The 17,836-nt window shown below is 46.9% G+C and overlaps 1 protein-coding gene across 3 annotated transcripts in view; it reads right to left on the bottom strand.

The window, feature by feature from the left end:
* Positions 1 to 17,836, bottom strand: part of LOC118667637 (aminopeptidase O (putative)) — a 319,523-nt gene that overhangs the window by 224,148 nt on the left and 77,539 nt on the right. For all 3 annotated transcript variants that reach the window (XR_004971349.1, XR_004971350.1, XM_036331403.1), the window contains exon 5: positions 16,606 to 16,851. Coding sequence is in view for 1 of the 3 variants with exons in the window: in XM_036331403.1 (XP_036187296.1) it covers positions 16,606 to 16,851 (246 nt within the window). In the remaining 2 variants the exon portion in view is untranslated. The remainder of the gene's footprint in view (positions 1 to 16,605; positions 16,852 to 17,836) is intronic.

Below are 17,836 nucleotides of genomic sequence, written 5' to 3'. Positions count from 1 at the left end.
AGTTCTGACGTTATGGTGACGTCTCCAAATTTGAATAGCTAGTACCTAAAACTTCATTGCTACTGAACAGCCGACACTGTGCTCCTTCTACACCTCCGTCCGTGAGTCTGCCATGGGGCTCAAGGGAGGGCAGGGTCAGTTCTGGGGACGACATCAGGAGGGCTGTGGACACCGAAGATTCCCTGGGCAGCTCACAGTTAAGAGACCTCATCTCATTAGATCGTCCATGGAATCAAGCTAAGAGGGGTTAACAGCCTCTTGAAGGGCTGAATGAAAATTTAGTGAGAATCAAAGAACTTGGAAAAGTGGTCAAATAAATGCATTTCCAGGAACACAAGCAGACCAGCCTGCAGTAAGGAATGACTAAGCATGTGTTGATAAAGTAGTAAAAGGGACTGTAATGATCTTTAAGTGGAAAGCCAGTCAGCTGCCCAGCACAGCTGTCAGAGTTAAATATAAGATCCCAGGGTTGGTGAATGAAATCATGGCACCGGGGGAAGCGGTTCAGACTACAGGCTCCATTCCGAACTGGGGTTGAGTTTCAGCTGGGTCACTTGGGAGACAGGCAAGACACAGAACTAAGTTCTCTTTTCTCAGTTTCCTCTTCTACAAAAAGCCAGTGATAACAGCCCCCACCCTGCACAGGCCGTGAGGCTCGAATGGGACATCACATGAAATGTCCTCAGCACAGGGCGGGGCTGGGGCGAGGAGCTCCCTAACGAATCCCGAATTCGCCATGGAGACACCTTTGCAGTTTCCCGTGCCTGGATTTGGACTTTTCAACTTCCGAGCGATGAAGAAAACTAGAAAGTGATCCAGAAGAAAGCAGCGGGGGTGATTAAAGAAAAGGAATCTAGAATCTATAAGGAGGAACTCAAAACTTTGGGATTATCTAACCTAGGAAAGCAAAATCTGGAAGGTTTGCTAACAAAGCAAATGAGCAATAAAGCACCCCATTATTCAGTGTGGGGTGACCAGCTCTTCTGCTGCTGGAGTTAGGCCACGAGGGAAGGTGTTCTGTGGCAGCCAGAGTAGCACAGGTTAATAAAAAGGACGCCTCATCATTTTCTTGTTATGAAGAGTCCTTTCCCTTGGCCGTAGAGACCAGATAAGCACAAGTCTACTCTCATCAGGCCAGGCATCCATTTGGAAGCTCAAGAAAAAAGGCTCTCCAGCCGCTGCTTCAGCTTCCAGCAATTGCGATCATCACACCCTTAAAGGGCCCAAGGGTCCTACCAAGTAGGGGAGATGGCGCCAATGACCAGCAGCACCCTCACTGCACTCCCGGAGCCTCCTAGCCCTTCTGTTTGCTTTGTCTGTTCCCTCTAAGTAATGACTGTCCTGACAGACCAGTGTGCGGATCACTGTATTCACTGTATTCTGTGTGTGTCTATAGGAAATAACTACCAGGGAGGTCAATAGGCTGAAAGCGCATGTGTGTGTGTGTGTGTGTGTGTTTGTGTTTCAACAACTCTGCCACAAGTCAACCAATTCCTTGAGGAGCCTGGAAATTCCGACACATTTGGTTGTTTCCATAACCCAGTATTTCCACTTCCCTTTCTGGCATTTCAATCCACTTTTTCTGTATTCAGATCACGCTTGGCTTTCTGCCCAAGTCTGAAGATTAAAACCATTAAAAATCTCTGTCTTCCCAACATCCTCCTATTTAAAAAAGGAGACAGCATTAGCCTCCCCCTTCATTTTTTTTCTCAATGTGGTTAAAGAATATTTTCCCTTTTCCGCCTTCCAACTCTCTGACTTGAAACTTACACAGCTTATTGAGAGGCTGGTCGCTGGCCTTTGGCCTGGGCTCAGCGCAGGCTCTGCCTGCCCACCTCCGAGTCTCCCAGTAAGTGTTCTGCTCCCAGAAGCCCAGCTGTGCGTCCCCACCCCAGCTGGTACCATTCTCTCAACACCAGAGCGCAACCCACATAAATAAAACCAGCAGCCCCAATTGTGTAAATAATATCTAGTTTTCTTTACCAGAAAAATAAATGGCATTTCTTAATGCTATTTAAAAATTTCATATACGTGGGTGCATTTTTTTAAAAGAAGTTTTCTTTGAACCTCCAAAATTACTCAGAGTAGGATGACCACACTTTGGAGCTGTTAAAATGGCCCAAATCTGAAGAAAAACACCATTTCCAAGCTGCCATAAATGGGATTTCACGGCTTCCGCTCATCTTACTAAATAAGGACTTGAGCCGAAATAGGCAAGAGCTTCACAATGACATGTTGGGTCTGGGGTCAGAGACTAATTCTTACTTCCATCCCTGCTTTCCTACATGTAGGTTCCTCCTTAGTGAACCACACAAAAGTGCTTTTGAAATTTCCCCAAAGAGGAATGTCAGCACTAGTGGGGATGAGTAAGGTGCAAGCACACCCCTACTCCCCTCAACATGAGGGGGTGTAGTCACAGAATTTCTGTGCTCACACTGACTCTAAAATGCACCAAACACTCAATGCATTGTTCACTACTAAAATACTGAGGAGAAATCAAAGATGCATGTTTTGGGAAAATAAACTTATAGCACCCATAGAACTGAATACCATGCAATTAAATAAAAAAATAAGGAAACTCTCTCAGGCCTAATAATAGAAAAGAAATCCAGGATATAACGTTCCACGATGAAATCGCAGTGTCAACAGGGTGCGTGCTCTGCCTTCTCTTATTGACTCTTTATTATTGCATCCACGTGAGAAACACAGGCGATTATACAAAAAGCAAATAAAATCCACTCATCTACGGATGGGGACTGGGGCTGTTTCCAGATCTTAGCTATTGTAAATAATGTTGCTATGAACATAGGGGTGTGTATATTCTTTCTGATTTGTGTTTCTGGCTTCTTAGGATATATTCCTAGAACTGGGATCACTGGGTCAACTGGCAGTTCTATTTTTTATTTTTTGAGGGAACTCCATGCTGATTTCCATAATGGCTGCATCAGTCTGCATTCCCACCTACAGTGTACTAGGGCTCTTTTTTCTCCTAAGCCAGTCAGAGGAAGACAAGTGTCACATGATCTCATATGTGGAATCTGATGAACAAAAAAGATCCAGAAACATTGACACATAAATGGACATATTTCAGAAGGAAGGGAGGGGGGAGATGAACCAATGAACTTATATGCATAGCCCATGGACAGACAATAGGTTGGGGAAGGCCTGGGGAGGAGACAGGAGCGGGGTAAAGGGGATAAATGGAGGGGGGAGGCGGGGAGGGGAACATCTATGGTGCTTTCAACAATAAAGATAACATTTTTTTAAAGCTAATAAAAGTACCTAAGGAATGAGGGGCATGGGTGGATGGGAACAGAGATGGGCAACAAAAGTAGAAAACAATTCCACTAAAGAAACTTACTATTCGTATGCTTTTGAAGGTTGATTCTTTTACAGAAGTGTCTTAAACCATTCCTATTCAGGCCTAAAGGATTACTTCAACTAATGTGGGCAGGTATTCTTTACAAGACACCGCGTGGGCTTCCGGGAGCTGGCTGGGGTTCCAGGGGGAACAGCTTGGGTGGTGCCCGCCCTGGTGGGCCTCTGGCCTCCCTGGCTGGCCTTCCCTCTGAGTGAAGGCGCTGGCTCCAAGTGGAAGTGACAGCTGCTGACTCCGGGTTCTTTAGGGCGGTTCTGTCACACAGCCACGCTGTCAGGCAGCCACACAGTCCCGTAGTCCCGCAGCCACGCCGTCACGCAGCCACGCTGTCACGCCCTCACACAGCCACGCAGTCCCGCAGCCACGCCGTCACGCAGCCACGCTGTCACGCCCTCACACAGCCACACAGTCCCGCAGTCCTGCAGCCACGCCATCACGCAGCCACGCTGCCACGCCCTCACACAGCCACACAGTCCCACAGCCACGCTGTCACGCAGCCACACAGTCCCGCAGTCCCGCAGCCACGCCGTCACGCAGCCACGCTGTCACGCAGCCACACAGCCACACAGTCCTTCCAAGCACAGGTCAGATAAACCTCTGACACCCTGTGACCAGACCAGAGACAGCTGCTTGGGAGAGGACTCCATTCCGAGTCAAAGTGACGGAAAAGAGATCAGAACGCGGAGCTCTGTCCCACCAGCGGACCCAGAGCCCAGGGCGGCTCTGTTCGTGTTATGAAGTGTGGGAAGGGTCCTAAAAAGTGCATTTGGCCTAACCCAAGTGCCCAGGGGCTTTATTCTGCGGCCTTCCTCGGCTCTCTTATGTCGGGGATGAGACCGTTAGCGTGTAAACTCACAGAGTTTAAGGTACTTCCTTGAAGGACTGAGCAGGAGTGTAGGTACCACTCTAAAATGTTCCTTCAGTGAATTGAGAAGCTCCGTTTGTAAAACCTGAGTGATCTAGACTCAACTGTCTGTAACAAACCATTCGCGGTTTTACACTCCCATGCTAACATATCGAATTTTATTTTCTCCCTGGAGCTTCTGTTTCAGAGAATCATGGATATTCTGGGTCAGCAGGGACCTTAAAGTTTGTGATTTTCACTAAATGAGCAACACATGTTAGGGCTTTCTGACCCACAAAGCTATGGAATTTCTGCCAGCCTGACGCTGGGGGCGCTATTCGCCGAGGGCCTGCTACGTACCAGGCACCTTGCAGGTGGTCCCATGGAAGGCACACGAGCGTCCTGGAAGTGAGGGGTAGTACAAGTCCAGTGACTTTACAAATGAATACCTGGGCAGAGGCTCACTGCAGCCATGGGCACAGCTGGACTGGCAGCCGTCTCTCTGACTCCACTGTCTGTTCTCTTCCCACCACCTCCCGGGCGTCCTGCGGGGCAGAAGGGCTCTGAGGGAGCCTGCAGTCCCAGCACGGTGGTTCAAAAGACCCCCCAAAGAAGAGAGAAATGAAATCAGGGAGTACCCTGTGCACTGGGCCGCCTGGGGCTTGCCCTTGCTTAGCACACAGCTCCTGCGTGGGCCCTCAGGTGTCTACTGGCCAGCTCCAGCGAACACACACTCGCCAGGATCCACTTGCCCTCTGCCTCGGGGCCACGCATCACCAGGCCTCAGCCCTGACCCGCTGTCAGCACCTGCTGGGACGCTCGCCCACAAGATGAACTACCTACCGGGCTGAGCTCAGCAGAAAGCTGCGCGTGCCTGCGGGGTGGAGGGAAAACCACGGGAGGGGCGGGAGGCCTCTCGGAGCAGCGGGGACTCCAGGTCTCAGACTAACTGGGTAGAGCCATGACAGGCTGGTCCAGAAAAGCTGCTGGTCGCGCCTGTGTCAGCTGGGCCACAGGAGGACAGGCCACTTGTTCGTGAGGATTAATTGAGAGACGATATAAAATATATGAGGACATTCCGCACGCAATGGAGAGTGAAAGTTAGGAAGGTCGTACTGTCATTAAGACATTTGAAGGCTGGAAGGGAGGGGCTCCTGAGTTGCTCACGGACTGACTGCTTTCCCCAACCCTAAGGTCTAGTGATGTTTTTGTCTGAGAAAGCAAAAAAAGCAGTAGCCCCTGTCAGTCAGGACCCTGGGCTGTAAATGACAGAAACCCAACTCAACCCGCATGGACCAAATGGAGCCCTAACGTGAAGGCTCACAGACGATGGAAAGGGCAGGGCACAGGAGTGCATGCCATTTCTCACCTACGTATCCGCTTCTCTTACCCTGTGAGATCAGGTTCCTCCTGGGCCTGGAGACATAGTCACTCTCACACCACACACCTCTCAGCCTCCTGTCCTCTTCATTCTACTGGGAAATCCCAGGGAAGGACTTGTGCCAAGTTAAGTAATAAGATTCCAATACAGAGGGGGGAGGGAGAGTAAGAAGTGTGTGCCCCTGGAGGGGACAGTGGGCTGCACTGCCGTGACGAGGGAAATGCTTCCCTCAGATCCTGAGTCAGGTCTTGAGAGGTTATCTAGAGGACCATGCGCAGATGTCTCCTCCAGCCACCTCCGTGAGCCTGCGCAATGATGGAACACAGTGCGGGCAGTGGCAGCACCCGCTAGGGAAACATTGAGATCTGGGCCCATTTCTTGCAGATTTTGGAGGAAGTACCGCAGAATGATCAGATGCACAGTCAGTCTTGGGAACAAACTCCCTCTCTCTGACATCTACCTCAACAGCCTTCCTTCAACGTTCCCTCAGTAAGGAACCATCATCTGTATCCTCAAATAACTTAAAACTATCCAAGCATTGGTAGGCATGAGGCTGGATCCAATGGGGTCCTTTCATCTATTCACTCTCCTCACCCCAACTTCTGGGCACCAGCTTATATGGCCTTGGAAGGCAGAGGAGAAACTCAAAATTTAAAAAGAGCAATTCAAAGAGATGCAATGACCTGGGCCACATAGGACAGGTCCGAATAACTCCCAAAGAGGTCTTCCCAGACAGCACTTCAGCTGAGGAGGTGCACCCCCCGACCCCGGCCCCCGAGGAGCTGGTCACCTGCAGCAGAGGGCACTAGAGGCTGGCAGGTTTCTGGGTTCGATTTCCTGCGGTGGTCTGGGGACTGGGACCTAAGCCCTCTGCTAGGCAGTGAGCCCTGCAGAGCTCTGGGGCCTATAACCTCCTGATTGCTTGCAGTTCTGCAAGGAGATATCAAAGCCAGGAAGAAATGGTTTAAAGCCAAACAGAGGAGGTGAGGGAGCACAGAAGGCTGACTCGGGATGGAAGGAGTCTGAAGGGGATGAGGGGGAGGGCCTGGGGGCTGAGAGGGTTAGGCCAAGGAAGAAGAAAAATAAGAATTAAATGAAAACAGCGTTTGTAGTTGGGCTCCTCTCAGGAAAAGTACTGCCATGAATGCATTAACCCTCCATGGATGAGAACAAAACCCAGGGCCCTGGTGCCTGCCTGCTGGGCACATAAAGCTTAGGGGATATAATATCTTCCAGGTGGGTGTGCCCAGAAGCACACAAAGGTGCTTGACAGGTCATTTCAAACTGACTGTCAAGGTCAAAACAACAACACCTGCAGGTACAACGGAAATATTTTCACCCACCCCCCTCTCTGGGTTCTCTGTTGTCATTTGTTAAACTAAAGCCCAGTTGAGCAGCAGACAAACCTGATAATTGTTCAAACATATGTAGGTGTGACTTATCTGCTTGCAAATGGAGATAATGGGAGGCTAAAACAAGGGGCGGCGGAGGGGAGACAAGTTAGCTGCTAACTCTGAGGGGGCAAGGGGCTGGGGCTGGGCGCTAAATGCCTGGCTGAAGGAAAGAGGCCTGAATTCTTCCAGGGATCGTACACCTGGCTTGGTATTTGGAAATGCTGGTTTGTACGATGGTCCATAGCACACAGGTGGTTCTTAGGAAAGGAAGGGTGCCCTTATCCTTGAGATCTGCCTATTTTGCAATCAAAGAGAGGCCCCTTCTGAACCTTCTGCTTGGGGGCCTAAACTTTAAATGCCTACTGCTGTCCAGGTGCCCAAGGAGTACAAGAAAATCGCAGGCTTATGTTCTAACTAGCTCAAACATCAAAAGAAAATCTACGTGTATGTAAACTGCTGAAAGAAACTGAATCACCCCCACACTTGTTGGAAATAAAAACTCCAACCCAATTAAATCAAAGAACCTAGGGCTCTGAGGCACTTTGAAGGCGATCCTAAATCAGCTCCTTATTTTTCAGAGAAAGAAACGAGGCTAGGGAAGGCCAGGATGCCTGGGATCCGGGCCTGTCCCTGGGCCCAGCCCCTCAGGAACACACCTTCCTTACAGTAACAGACAAGTAGGGACAGCACCAGGGAGCGCCCCCACATCCTCTTCCCTCAGTCTGGCATTCTCACCGGAGGGAAGGTGGCAGGGTACATACAGAGTCTGTGAGTTTTCCAGGATGCCCGCGCAGTCCCCACCAACCCCACTGCTATCACCTGCAGCAGAATCATCTGGGCGGATGTGTTAACATTCAGATGCCACAACCCCAGCCCCACCCACCGAGTCAGTCTCCGTGGGGTTCCAGTGGGCGCAGGGACCCCAGGGACGAGCCAAACCACTGGGTGCAGGCAGAAATGACAGAACTTTCATAACTGGTTTTCCTCATCCTTTGAAATTTCTGTTGTTGTGTGTATTTTATAGAGTACCTAATATATTAACAGAATACTAAATGCATATAACTTATGAGTAAATATCAATATTTGAAGGGGGTGATGTCCAGAAAGAGATGTGTAATCAGAAGTGGGGGCCTTCTGCCCTGAGCGGTGAGCCCACTTTCCTCACTGAGGTAAAGCAGGGCCCCCCCGCCACCCACGGGATGGAGCTGGACTCCACGGCAGCTGCACCAGCTCCGAGGTTACTTCTGAAACGAGTCATTCCCCAAAGTGTGCTGTGAGCAGGTGATTTCAGGGGAGCAGAGCGGTCCCACGAAATGCACACTGTCAAGGGGATCCCGGGCACCACAGCCAGGGGGATGCTGCGTATTCTGGCCCTGTCTTTGAGATGCACATATACAGCAGGATATTACATCAGGATAATAAAGATATTAAAGGCTTTATTAGCAGCCCTCCAATAAAGACTGCCTTTTAACTTGGTTTAATTCATTCATTTCCTAAACTAATTAACCCATAGTTCCTTTTCCCATATTATTAACATTCCACAAAACTAGTCTTCCTTGGAACCTACTATAAAAACAAACCAACCCTGATTTAGGCTAAAGGTCTCGTATTTCCGTGTAGTCACAGAATCATCAGCATTCACCACACCTGTCAGTTGATAGTTGTCTACTATATGGATTCTTAGCTTTACCCATCCATCCCTTTCCAACTAGCAGCTTTCAATACGATGTTCAGAGATTGTGCATGCATGATGGAAGCCAGAAAATGGAGCAGGCTCCTTCTCAGTAGGTTCTCAGGTCTCCTCTGAGACGAAACCAACTCAGAAACTAGGATCCGCCAACCACAATCCCCACAACTTAGCAAGCTGGCTTCTGAGTGACAAAGGCCCACTGCTGGGTCCCAAGAGGCAAACCCTCCTTGCCCATCCCAAGTCTTGGCTAAGGAGCCAAGGTACCATTCACACTCTCCTGAAATGAAATTCTAGATTTCCATTTCGTGGCGAAAAGAGTTGATGGATATTTTCAGCAAGCTAACCGGGAGGGTGAAGGGCAGATCTGGCATTCCGTCTTCCCTGAACAATGTCTAGACTTTCTGAGCAGTCACCTCTATAAACAGCGTGGTTAGTTAACCAAGAAATATAACATGTTCTGCTCTGCGCTCCACTCAGGTAAATCAGGGTGGACTTTTCCATAAACCCCACAAAGTAATCAATTTTTAAAAAGGAATCCAGTTTTTAAAGGTGTGTTTCCTCACATCTTTGGCCGTTTAGGGTACTTCTTTTTAAGAAAAGGTAGCTGGGATAGTCTTCCGGCTACATTCTAGGGGTTGGGTAAAGTTGCCCACATTATGCCAACGGGCCTCTGTGGCTCAGACAGGGGTGGGTTCCAGTTGCATATGGGATGTGATACAACAGAAGTGATGTTCCCTCAAGCAAAGTTGGTCATCAGTGTGCCTTGCTTGCGCACTGTCTGGAGTTGGTGGTCTCCTCCAAAAGGAGTCTGGCCTTAAAAGAAATACATGCACAGCTCCATGCCCACAGACATACAGAACACATCGGGAGCCGGTAGCACTTGCTCACTTAGACTATCTGTAGTGGTTTGAGGAGTGAAACCAGCAAGACGAGGAATATTCCACCTCGGCAAGTTGACATTGAATTCCATTATTCTTGTTCACTCAGGGAATGTATGCTCTATTCAGCAATGGTGTTTCTGTAGAGAAATAAGTGGGAGGAGGGAGATAAAAAACTTTCCTTTGCAATGGAAAAATGGAAAGGTAGTGCTGAATGGCCATCTCAGGCTGAAGGGCTGGAAGAGATTAGGGGCCCATGATGACATCAATAGAGAGAGAGAAGATTGCAAATGTAGGTAGAGGGATGATTGCTTCAGGAAGGCCTTTCAAAGGCTGACAACTTCTCTTGAAGGATGGCCCCAGCAGTGTTCTCTGAAGGTTGGACTGTCAGTCTATGCATGTGCAGAACAGTTCAAAGAAAATAACACTTAAGCATAATCTTTCAGAGGGTGAGGAATCATGGCGTAATGATGATAAAATGCTACTTCTGGATCTGACAAGCAGCACAGCTGTTTGATGGCAAGAAGAAGATTCTGGCTGAGCCAAAAGCTATGAGTTCACTCTGCCTGTTGTTCCAACAGAAGAGAGAGAGCCTGGCCCCACCATACTCCTGTGACTTGGTGGCTGCCTCCAATAAGCCCACAGTGACCTCTGATCTTCAAGTCAACTCTGTGGCCCCCTGGTTCCCATGGCCAGCCCGAGGCAGACATACACACCTCAGAGAGGGTGACAGATAAGGCTGAACCCCAGGCTCTGTGAGCCGTCCAGAATGAGCCCCTTTGGCTTCTCTCTCTGACTTCCCAGCTCTAGTGACTTGGGGACATCATCTATCCTCCTGCACCTGCACCTGCACCGTAAAGAATGGAGCATAGCCCTGGCCGGGTAACTCACTGGTTGGAGCGTTGTCCCGTTCACCAAAAGGGTGCGGGTTCGAGTCCCGGTCAGGGCACATACCTAGGTTGCAGGTTTGATCGTATGGGGAGGCAACCGATCGATGTTTCTCTCTCACACTGGTGTCCCTATCTCTGTCTCTGTCACTCTCTCTCACTTTCTCTCTAAAAATCAATAAAAACATATCCTCAGGTGAGGATTAATAAATAAATAAACAAATGGAGCATACACACAGCTCACTAAGCACAAATGGGTATTGTCAAGACTACCCAAATAATTGCAGCCAAGGGCTGTCAAGAATATCACTTTATAAATACCAGTTCCTAGTTCAAGAAAAAGAAATTAAAGAACCAGAACACATTAGAAGTGGAAGGCCCTTCACTATAAAATAGGAGGGAAACAAAGTTAAATAATATTCTCAAGAAGAAAATAAAAAATAGAGAACAAAATGAAGAAATGAACACAAAGAGAACAGCCAAGGGGTGTGTGTGAGGGGGCATAAGCCACCTTGCTGACCATGCCACTCACCAGTCTGTTTGCTAATCGCTATAGCAACGGCAGTGGTACCAGTAAACAAAGCTTTAAAATTTTACAGGGAAAAAAAATAAAAAAAGAAGGGTAGTATGAGCTGCTTTTTGTCATTCACACCCACCTGTTTTAAAAAAACATGAGTTACACTGGAAAACAGTGGACGGAAATGCCCTTCAATTGTTAAAACAATCCATGCAGAAAGAAATTTGAGAATTTATTAGTCTTGGAAACAACAATCACAAAGAGACGAAACTCACACACAGACCCCCAAGTCCTCAGAGAGTAGAGGAGCTGGCAGCCTTGGTAAACAAAAAGGTGCTCTAATGTCCAGCTCCAATCAGATTCCAGAGGCAAGGATCGCGACTGGGGCACGCTGCCTCGAAGCCAGGGTCACCTCCCCTGGCACGTAAAGGATTGTTTCAAAGTACGGCGGTTTGGTTTGGGGCATCAAAAAAATTCAAGTAGAAGCTAACAAAGAACAAGCAAAGAAAAATTCCCAAAGCTGTGAAACCTTGCTATTTAAGATAATGACAGAAATTTATGACTGCTTCCTTCCTGGCAGAAAGAAGCACAGTTAGAATCCTGAAAACAAGAGGCCCTTTGTCCCAGCATGTTGTGTTTTGCTGATTCTATTACGCATTGGCTGGGAGATAAGAATAAACAGGACAACACCCTGTCTAACCCAGGAGAAGGAGGAGGGAGGAGGCAGGAGGGAGGAGGAAAAGCTGGTTATGTTCATTCTTGGGCATGTACGTGCACACCATTTATTTGCAAATTGAGATGCTTAAGAAAACTGTGCGTGCAATAGTTAGGAACTACTAGACGCCTTTTATTGCACAATCAAATCTTTTAAGAATAAGCCATGTGTAGTAGGAAGCTTTATAGTTTTTCTCTACTGTGAAGTACGTTGAAGATATTTAAGTAATTGGCAATTATTTCTCGAAGCTCTTTATTTACCAATCCTATTTTTGTTCAGTCTTTTAAAAGCTTAAAATCAGGATGAGCAAACATGTAAACGCAGCCTCTCTCCCTGTATCAAAAAACCTTGCGAGGAATCCATCAGCAGCCTCTGGGGGAAGGAACGTGTTGATCCGAGACTCGTCCCTTCTCCACAAAGGGAGAGTTGTCAGTCCAGGCACAGGTGCTCCATGTCCTCGCAATGGAGAAGTTTGCTTAAGGACAGCAGCTGCTAAGCTCAGTCAGCTTCTAACTGGCCTGTCCCGAGCTGGTACGGCACTGCTGGCCCCAGGAAACTGGGAGAACACTTGACCCCTCTCCCTCTAACACCTGGCTGCCTGGAACCACCTCCCCCATTTCTTACTGGCTCTCCCTCACTCTTCCTCATACTGTGTGGGTGTGTGGGTGGCTCAGGTGACCAAGCCCTGAGGGACCATGGCAGCTCCTGGCTTCAAAAAACGAGTTTAAGAAGTGGGTGAAGGAAAGCCATTCTAAAAGCTCACTGTCCTTCAGCTACACTGGGCTTCTTTCTGCTCCTCCAGCCCCTTCCATGGTTTCCACCTTGGGGCCTTTGGACTTGAACTGCCTCACCCTGGTTGCTTTCCCACCAAAAGGTCGCAAGGCTGGCTCCTTCCCATTCTCCAGTCTCACTGCAAACATCACTCTTTAAAGAAGCCTTTGCCTCGCCACCCAAGCAAAGCTACCTATCCTCAGTCACTCTATCGCTGACTTGGTTTTATTTGCCCTTAGCACACATCTTGGTTGTTTGTTTTTATGTATACAATTTTCTCCTCTGACTAGAATGGAAGTTCCATGTGGACAGAGACCGCATCAATCTTATTCCCACTGTAGACTCAGCATCTTTAGTCCTACCTGGCTCACATTAAGTGCACAACAGAAATTTCTTACAAGAACGAATAAAGAAACAATGAACAGATGAACAGGACAATCTGGTCTAGAACCGGTGGGCAAGGTCAAAGCAGACTTTGTGACTTGTCCTGAACCACACTGCTGCTGTGTTGTTTGTTTGCTTGTGGGACCGGGGCTGAGGCCCATGGGAATGGCTGGGCATGAAGCAGGGCCACAGAGGACATGGCTTTTTATTCAGAGCTCCGTATATAAAACCACTCCAAAAATGATTTGTAGGAGATGCCTGAAACTGAAATAGAAAAAGGGGGGAAAAAGACTATTTGGATATCAGCAAGGTAGTTCTGCCAACCTAATTATGCCCCGTGACACGTAATTGTGAACTGCTGAAAGACAAATGATGAAGCAAAGCATGTATTATAAACGCACTCACAAGGAAGACGGAGGTGCTAATTTTTAAGCAACCGTCATAAGTGTGGTTTCAGGATATTATTCCATTAACATTATTATTATTAAAACAAAGAGTGTAAGCATGATGATGAGCTCGTTTCAGGCATTTCTCAATACCTAGGAAATCAGGCCTACTGGTGAATCCCTAGCTGAGACGGCTGAGAAAATACCAGGTGGCAATGGAAACGGCGGAACACTCATGATACCCACACGAAGACAACTAGCTGTTCTTCAGTAGAGAGTCATTCAAAGCGCATTCAGATCTTCGGATAGACATCAAATCACACAAGCCATGAAATGTACACTCCATAGCTCCTTATATGGCAGATTCAGTGGAAGGCAAAAATAAAGCAAAACACAAAGCCCACACTTACCAAGTGAGAGAAGTATGGGAATGGAACTTCCACTAGTGTTTTAAAAACACATTGGTGATCTTTCTCCAAATCAGAATGGAATGAAAGCGTCTATTCTGTGGAACGGTCATTCAGAGGAGGATTGGAGGGGGTGTTAATAGGTCATAGGTCTAGTGATTTGGGGCATCTATTCTATTACTAGGTGTCAAAAATCATTAAGTGCAGAATTGACAAATGTTCTAGTTACTGTTGTGTTTGAAAAGCATTCCGAATTCTAAGAAGATGTTTGTGTATTATTTACCTTCTTTTAAATTGACTTGTCATTTCTTATATTCAAGTTGAACAAATGTGTTTTCCCTCACTTCATTGAATATCAGAATCAGGCTCAAAAACAGACTCAGAGAACAAGTTTTAAGATTATTTATACAACCCATGACATGTAACATTTAAAATACAGTGCAATCATTATCGATATCATCCAGATTTTTTTTTAAAAAACTACTTAACATGGCTATTAACAATTTACCCATTTTAGTTCATATGGGATTTTAATGTCATTTACCGAAGAAAAAAAAAGAATTCTAAAATGGTATAAAATGGGTTTAAATATGATTGACCCCTGACCACTACAGTAGCCAGGAGGCATGGAATTTATAATCTTGCCATAGATGTTTATAAAGTGTGGCCTCGGGAAAGAACCATTTAATTTGCCGGCACTCCTGTGAGCTCTGGTGCACAAGAATGAACAGGACAATGCCAAGTTTCGGTGTGGAGGTCTTTCCCAATGGTTCTGACTGTCCTTGATGTTTCTCTGTTCCTATTTTGGGCACGGAGTTGGCCTAGAAGACTGTCATTTTTGTCCCAGCTTTGCTTTCCAGAGCCCCAGGCAAAGCCATGACCATAAATCAGGCAGCAGGACCCTGGGAGCCAACTGAGTCATAGACACCACTTGGTCACATGTGCTCAAGGTGTTGGGATCCCAAGAGAGTCACGCCAAACAAGTGGAATCAATTTAGGTCAGAGTTAGGAAAAACAGAGCGCCCGCCCCCCGCCCTCCGCCCCCTGCCCGCCGCCCCCGCCACTGGCAGTGGAAGACACCACAACCCTCCGCAGCTCGAGCACGGGGAACAGTAACTAAGCCCAGGAAAATATCTAGGCCAGGGCAGACTCTTTCCACAGTCCAAAAAGAAGGGGAAAAATGGAAAAAAATGATATCTGACAACCCACAAATGTTTAAGTGTGCGGTTCTCCTGTTCAGCATGAAAGCACTCTTGTTGCTGCTAAGTTATTATTACCCTCACATTTTTTACATTTGTGCCCAGTACCATTTAGCCTGAGGGTATTTAGGCTTATTGCTTTAAAAATACAGAGTTAAGCATGTTTAAATCACTTTAAATATCGCAAGCAGCAGCAAACACACAGCCTACCTGCTTGGGCATGCAAACTTGAAAAGAAAAGCTTTACACCATGGCCCGCAGGTCAGCCAGTCCTGGCCGAGGCAGACGGACGTCAGGAAGGAGCTACAGAAAACAAGGCCCTCTGTGTGAGAGCCTCTCTGCCCGGCTTCCCTCGGGTCAGCGCTCAACTGTGAGCAAACATGCCCTGAAAGCTGCACTCTCATAAAGTGCTGAAAACTCCCAACAGATATGGCCCCTCAAAACTGTGTACAAATGAGACGCATTTAATGAACGACCCTTTCTTTGCCAATAATTCTGCTTAAATTAAGTCCAGCAGACTCTTCAAAGGGACCAAAGAAGCCCGCTTGTTAAGAAGGATTCTATATATAGACATCCAAGACAATTCTATGATGCATGTAACCAAATATATATAATTATCCTAGCTTCTACATTCCCATTATCTTCATAAATATAGGATAAAAATCAGCCTAAAGGACTTTCTCAGACCTCCGCAAGGATTAAGACTAGCCAGCCAGCTTTTTAAAAGGATACGTATGTAGTAAAGATCAAAAGCAAATGTTCTGGACAGTTCTTTTCTACTCATGGGTTTTTACTAAGAATGTGTGCAGTTTTCAGGGAAAACACCACAAATGACAGCTGTTCAAAAGCATGGAAATTAATTGGCAGCAGGAATTTCCTTGACTAATAGGGAAAAACTTAAAGTCACATGTTTTGATGAGCTTATTTTTCCCATCTTTAGTCAAGCATATCCACTGTTAATGATTAAGATTTTCAAACAGAAATATAACCAAGTAAAATCCTGAGTAGATAACCAAGTAAAACGCTGAGTGAAATCCAGCTACCTATTACTGACTGAACAATGGCATTAATGAACGAATTTTAGGTGTAAATAATACAATTTAGGGAAAGGTTCAACTTGCAGGTCTTGATTTTCTATAGGAACTAAACTATGACATCAATAAGAACAATGTAGTTATTGTATTGAGCAACAGTAGTAAGACAAGTACCTCCCACCCCGACCTCATCCCCAGGAAGCCGCCTGCTTTGAGCTGTTTTTCTAGCAGTGGTGATGGATTTACACTGATCCATCCACAGTCTCTCTGACACAGGGGCTCTTAAGGCATTGCCCTTGTGACGACGTGAGAATGGATGAGACAGCTGGTCAGGATTAGGCGAGCAGCCTATGGCCCTGGAACCAGGTTGTGTCACCCTGCCCAGAATTATGACCTTGGGATCATTAGCATTATGCTCTCACCATCTAAGCTAACCAGCCACTGATCAGCCACGATCCAACATGCAACACTCTGGGGGCACCATGTCTTTTAAATCCCAGCGACAATGTCATTCTATTTTTAAGGCAGCTGAATGCAGCCCAAGACACCCAAAGGCTCATGCACGATAGAGTTTATGCACAGACTGTCCCTCAAGGAAGCAATGAGATGTCCAAGCACAAGCAATCATGGCCCTCTCATCCTAATCAAATGACAGCTCTGACTGAGCTCAGAAAAAGCAAGAAATAGTCACAGAATTCCCCCAGCATGTTCTCTCCAAGTGCCACATGGAACAATGTACCTGGCCATCCCCAGGCTTGGAAAGTTGGCAGGAACGATGAGCACATCCAGCCTGGAGAATGGGTGTGTCCCCAGCACAGCGTGCGCTGCTGAGAGGCAAGGAGAGAGCAGCTGCAGAAGGGTCTCCTGGCAGGCACCTGCGAGGCTCTCGGGGGCGAACACCCGATGAGGAATGATCTCCTGGGTTGTGGCAGACGGATTCTGGAAGCGGCAGGGGTATTCCATGTGGCCACAGATGCCAGCACACCTGGGGACAACACAAAATAAACAGATGTACTTTATGGTAAATAGGTTTATGCTTCTTGCTGTGGAGGTGAGGAGCTTTCACAGGCATGGGCCACTTCTAGGAGAGAGCGGTTCAGACAGGTTCCCAAGCAAAAACCGTACTTGAGTTCTCCGCTTGCCTGATCTATACAGCAGTGATAAAATACAGGTGGACATACTTCTGGTTGTGCTGAACTGTTTGAGTAATTTCAATCTAAGCTATGTGAAAGCAGTAAATATTGTTTTAGAATGGTGGGAAAGCCCCAAGACTCTAAACAGTAAACAACTCATAAAACAAAAAATAATGTCTGCCCTTAGAATTGTGCTTTCAAATATCACTATGGAAAAAATCCTCTCCAAATCAGGGACGATTCATAACTCTGAAAGGAAGGGATGGTGCAGCCAAAGTGAAGATGGCATTCTGGAATATGCTAGAATAAAAGCCGTGGATTTGGGTAGAGAACAATGAAGCAAATGACAGTACAGCTTTCAACTTCAAAAGAGCACAATCCACTCTACTGAAAAGTAGTCTAGGCGGTTCTTTACAAAGGCCATCAAAAGGTGTGCTGTTAAGGAATACAGAGGCGCCCCCCCCCCCCCAATATATTTATTATTGACTAGAGGTCTGATGCACGAAATTCGTGCAAGGGGCTCGGCCCTCGCAGCCCTGGCCGTCCAGTCTAATTAGCATATCATGCTTTTATTATTATAGATTGATTTTAGAGAGAGAAAAAAAGGAAGGGAGGGACACTGATTTGTTGCCCTACTTACTTAAGTATTCACTGGTTGATTCCTGAATGTGCTCTGACAGAGGATCGAATCCGAAATCTTGGGCAATGCTCTAACCAATGAAATACTGGCCAGGGTCTACAGAAGCACTTTTGTACAAGATTTTCACCAATCCATTTTCAATACAAACATAACTAAATCAGCCTTTTAAAGAAACAGATTAGAGCCCAGCCTGCACC

This window comes from Myotis myotis, unplaced genomic scaffold, assembly GCF_014108235.1.
Source record: "Myotis myotis isolate mMyoMyo1 unplaced genomic scaffold, mMyoMyo1.p scaffold_m19_p_12, whole genome shotgun sequence".
NCBI classification, from domain to species: Eukaryota; Metazoa; Chordata; class Mammalia; order Chiroptera; family Vespertilionidae; genus Myotis; species Myotis myotis.
The sequence above is the reverse complement of the archived record's forward strand: the minus strand, read 5'-3'. Positions and strand labels throughout refer to the sequence as shown.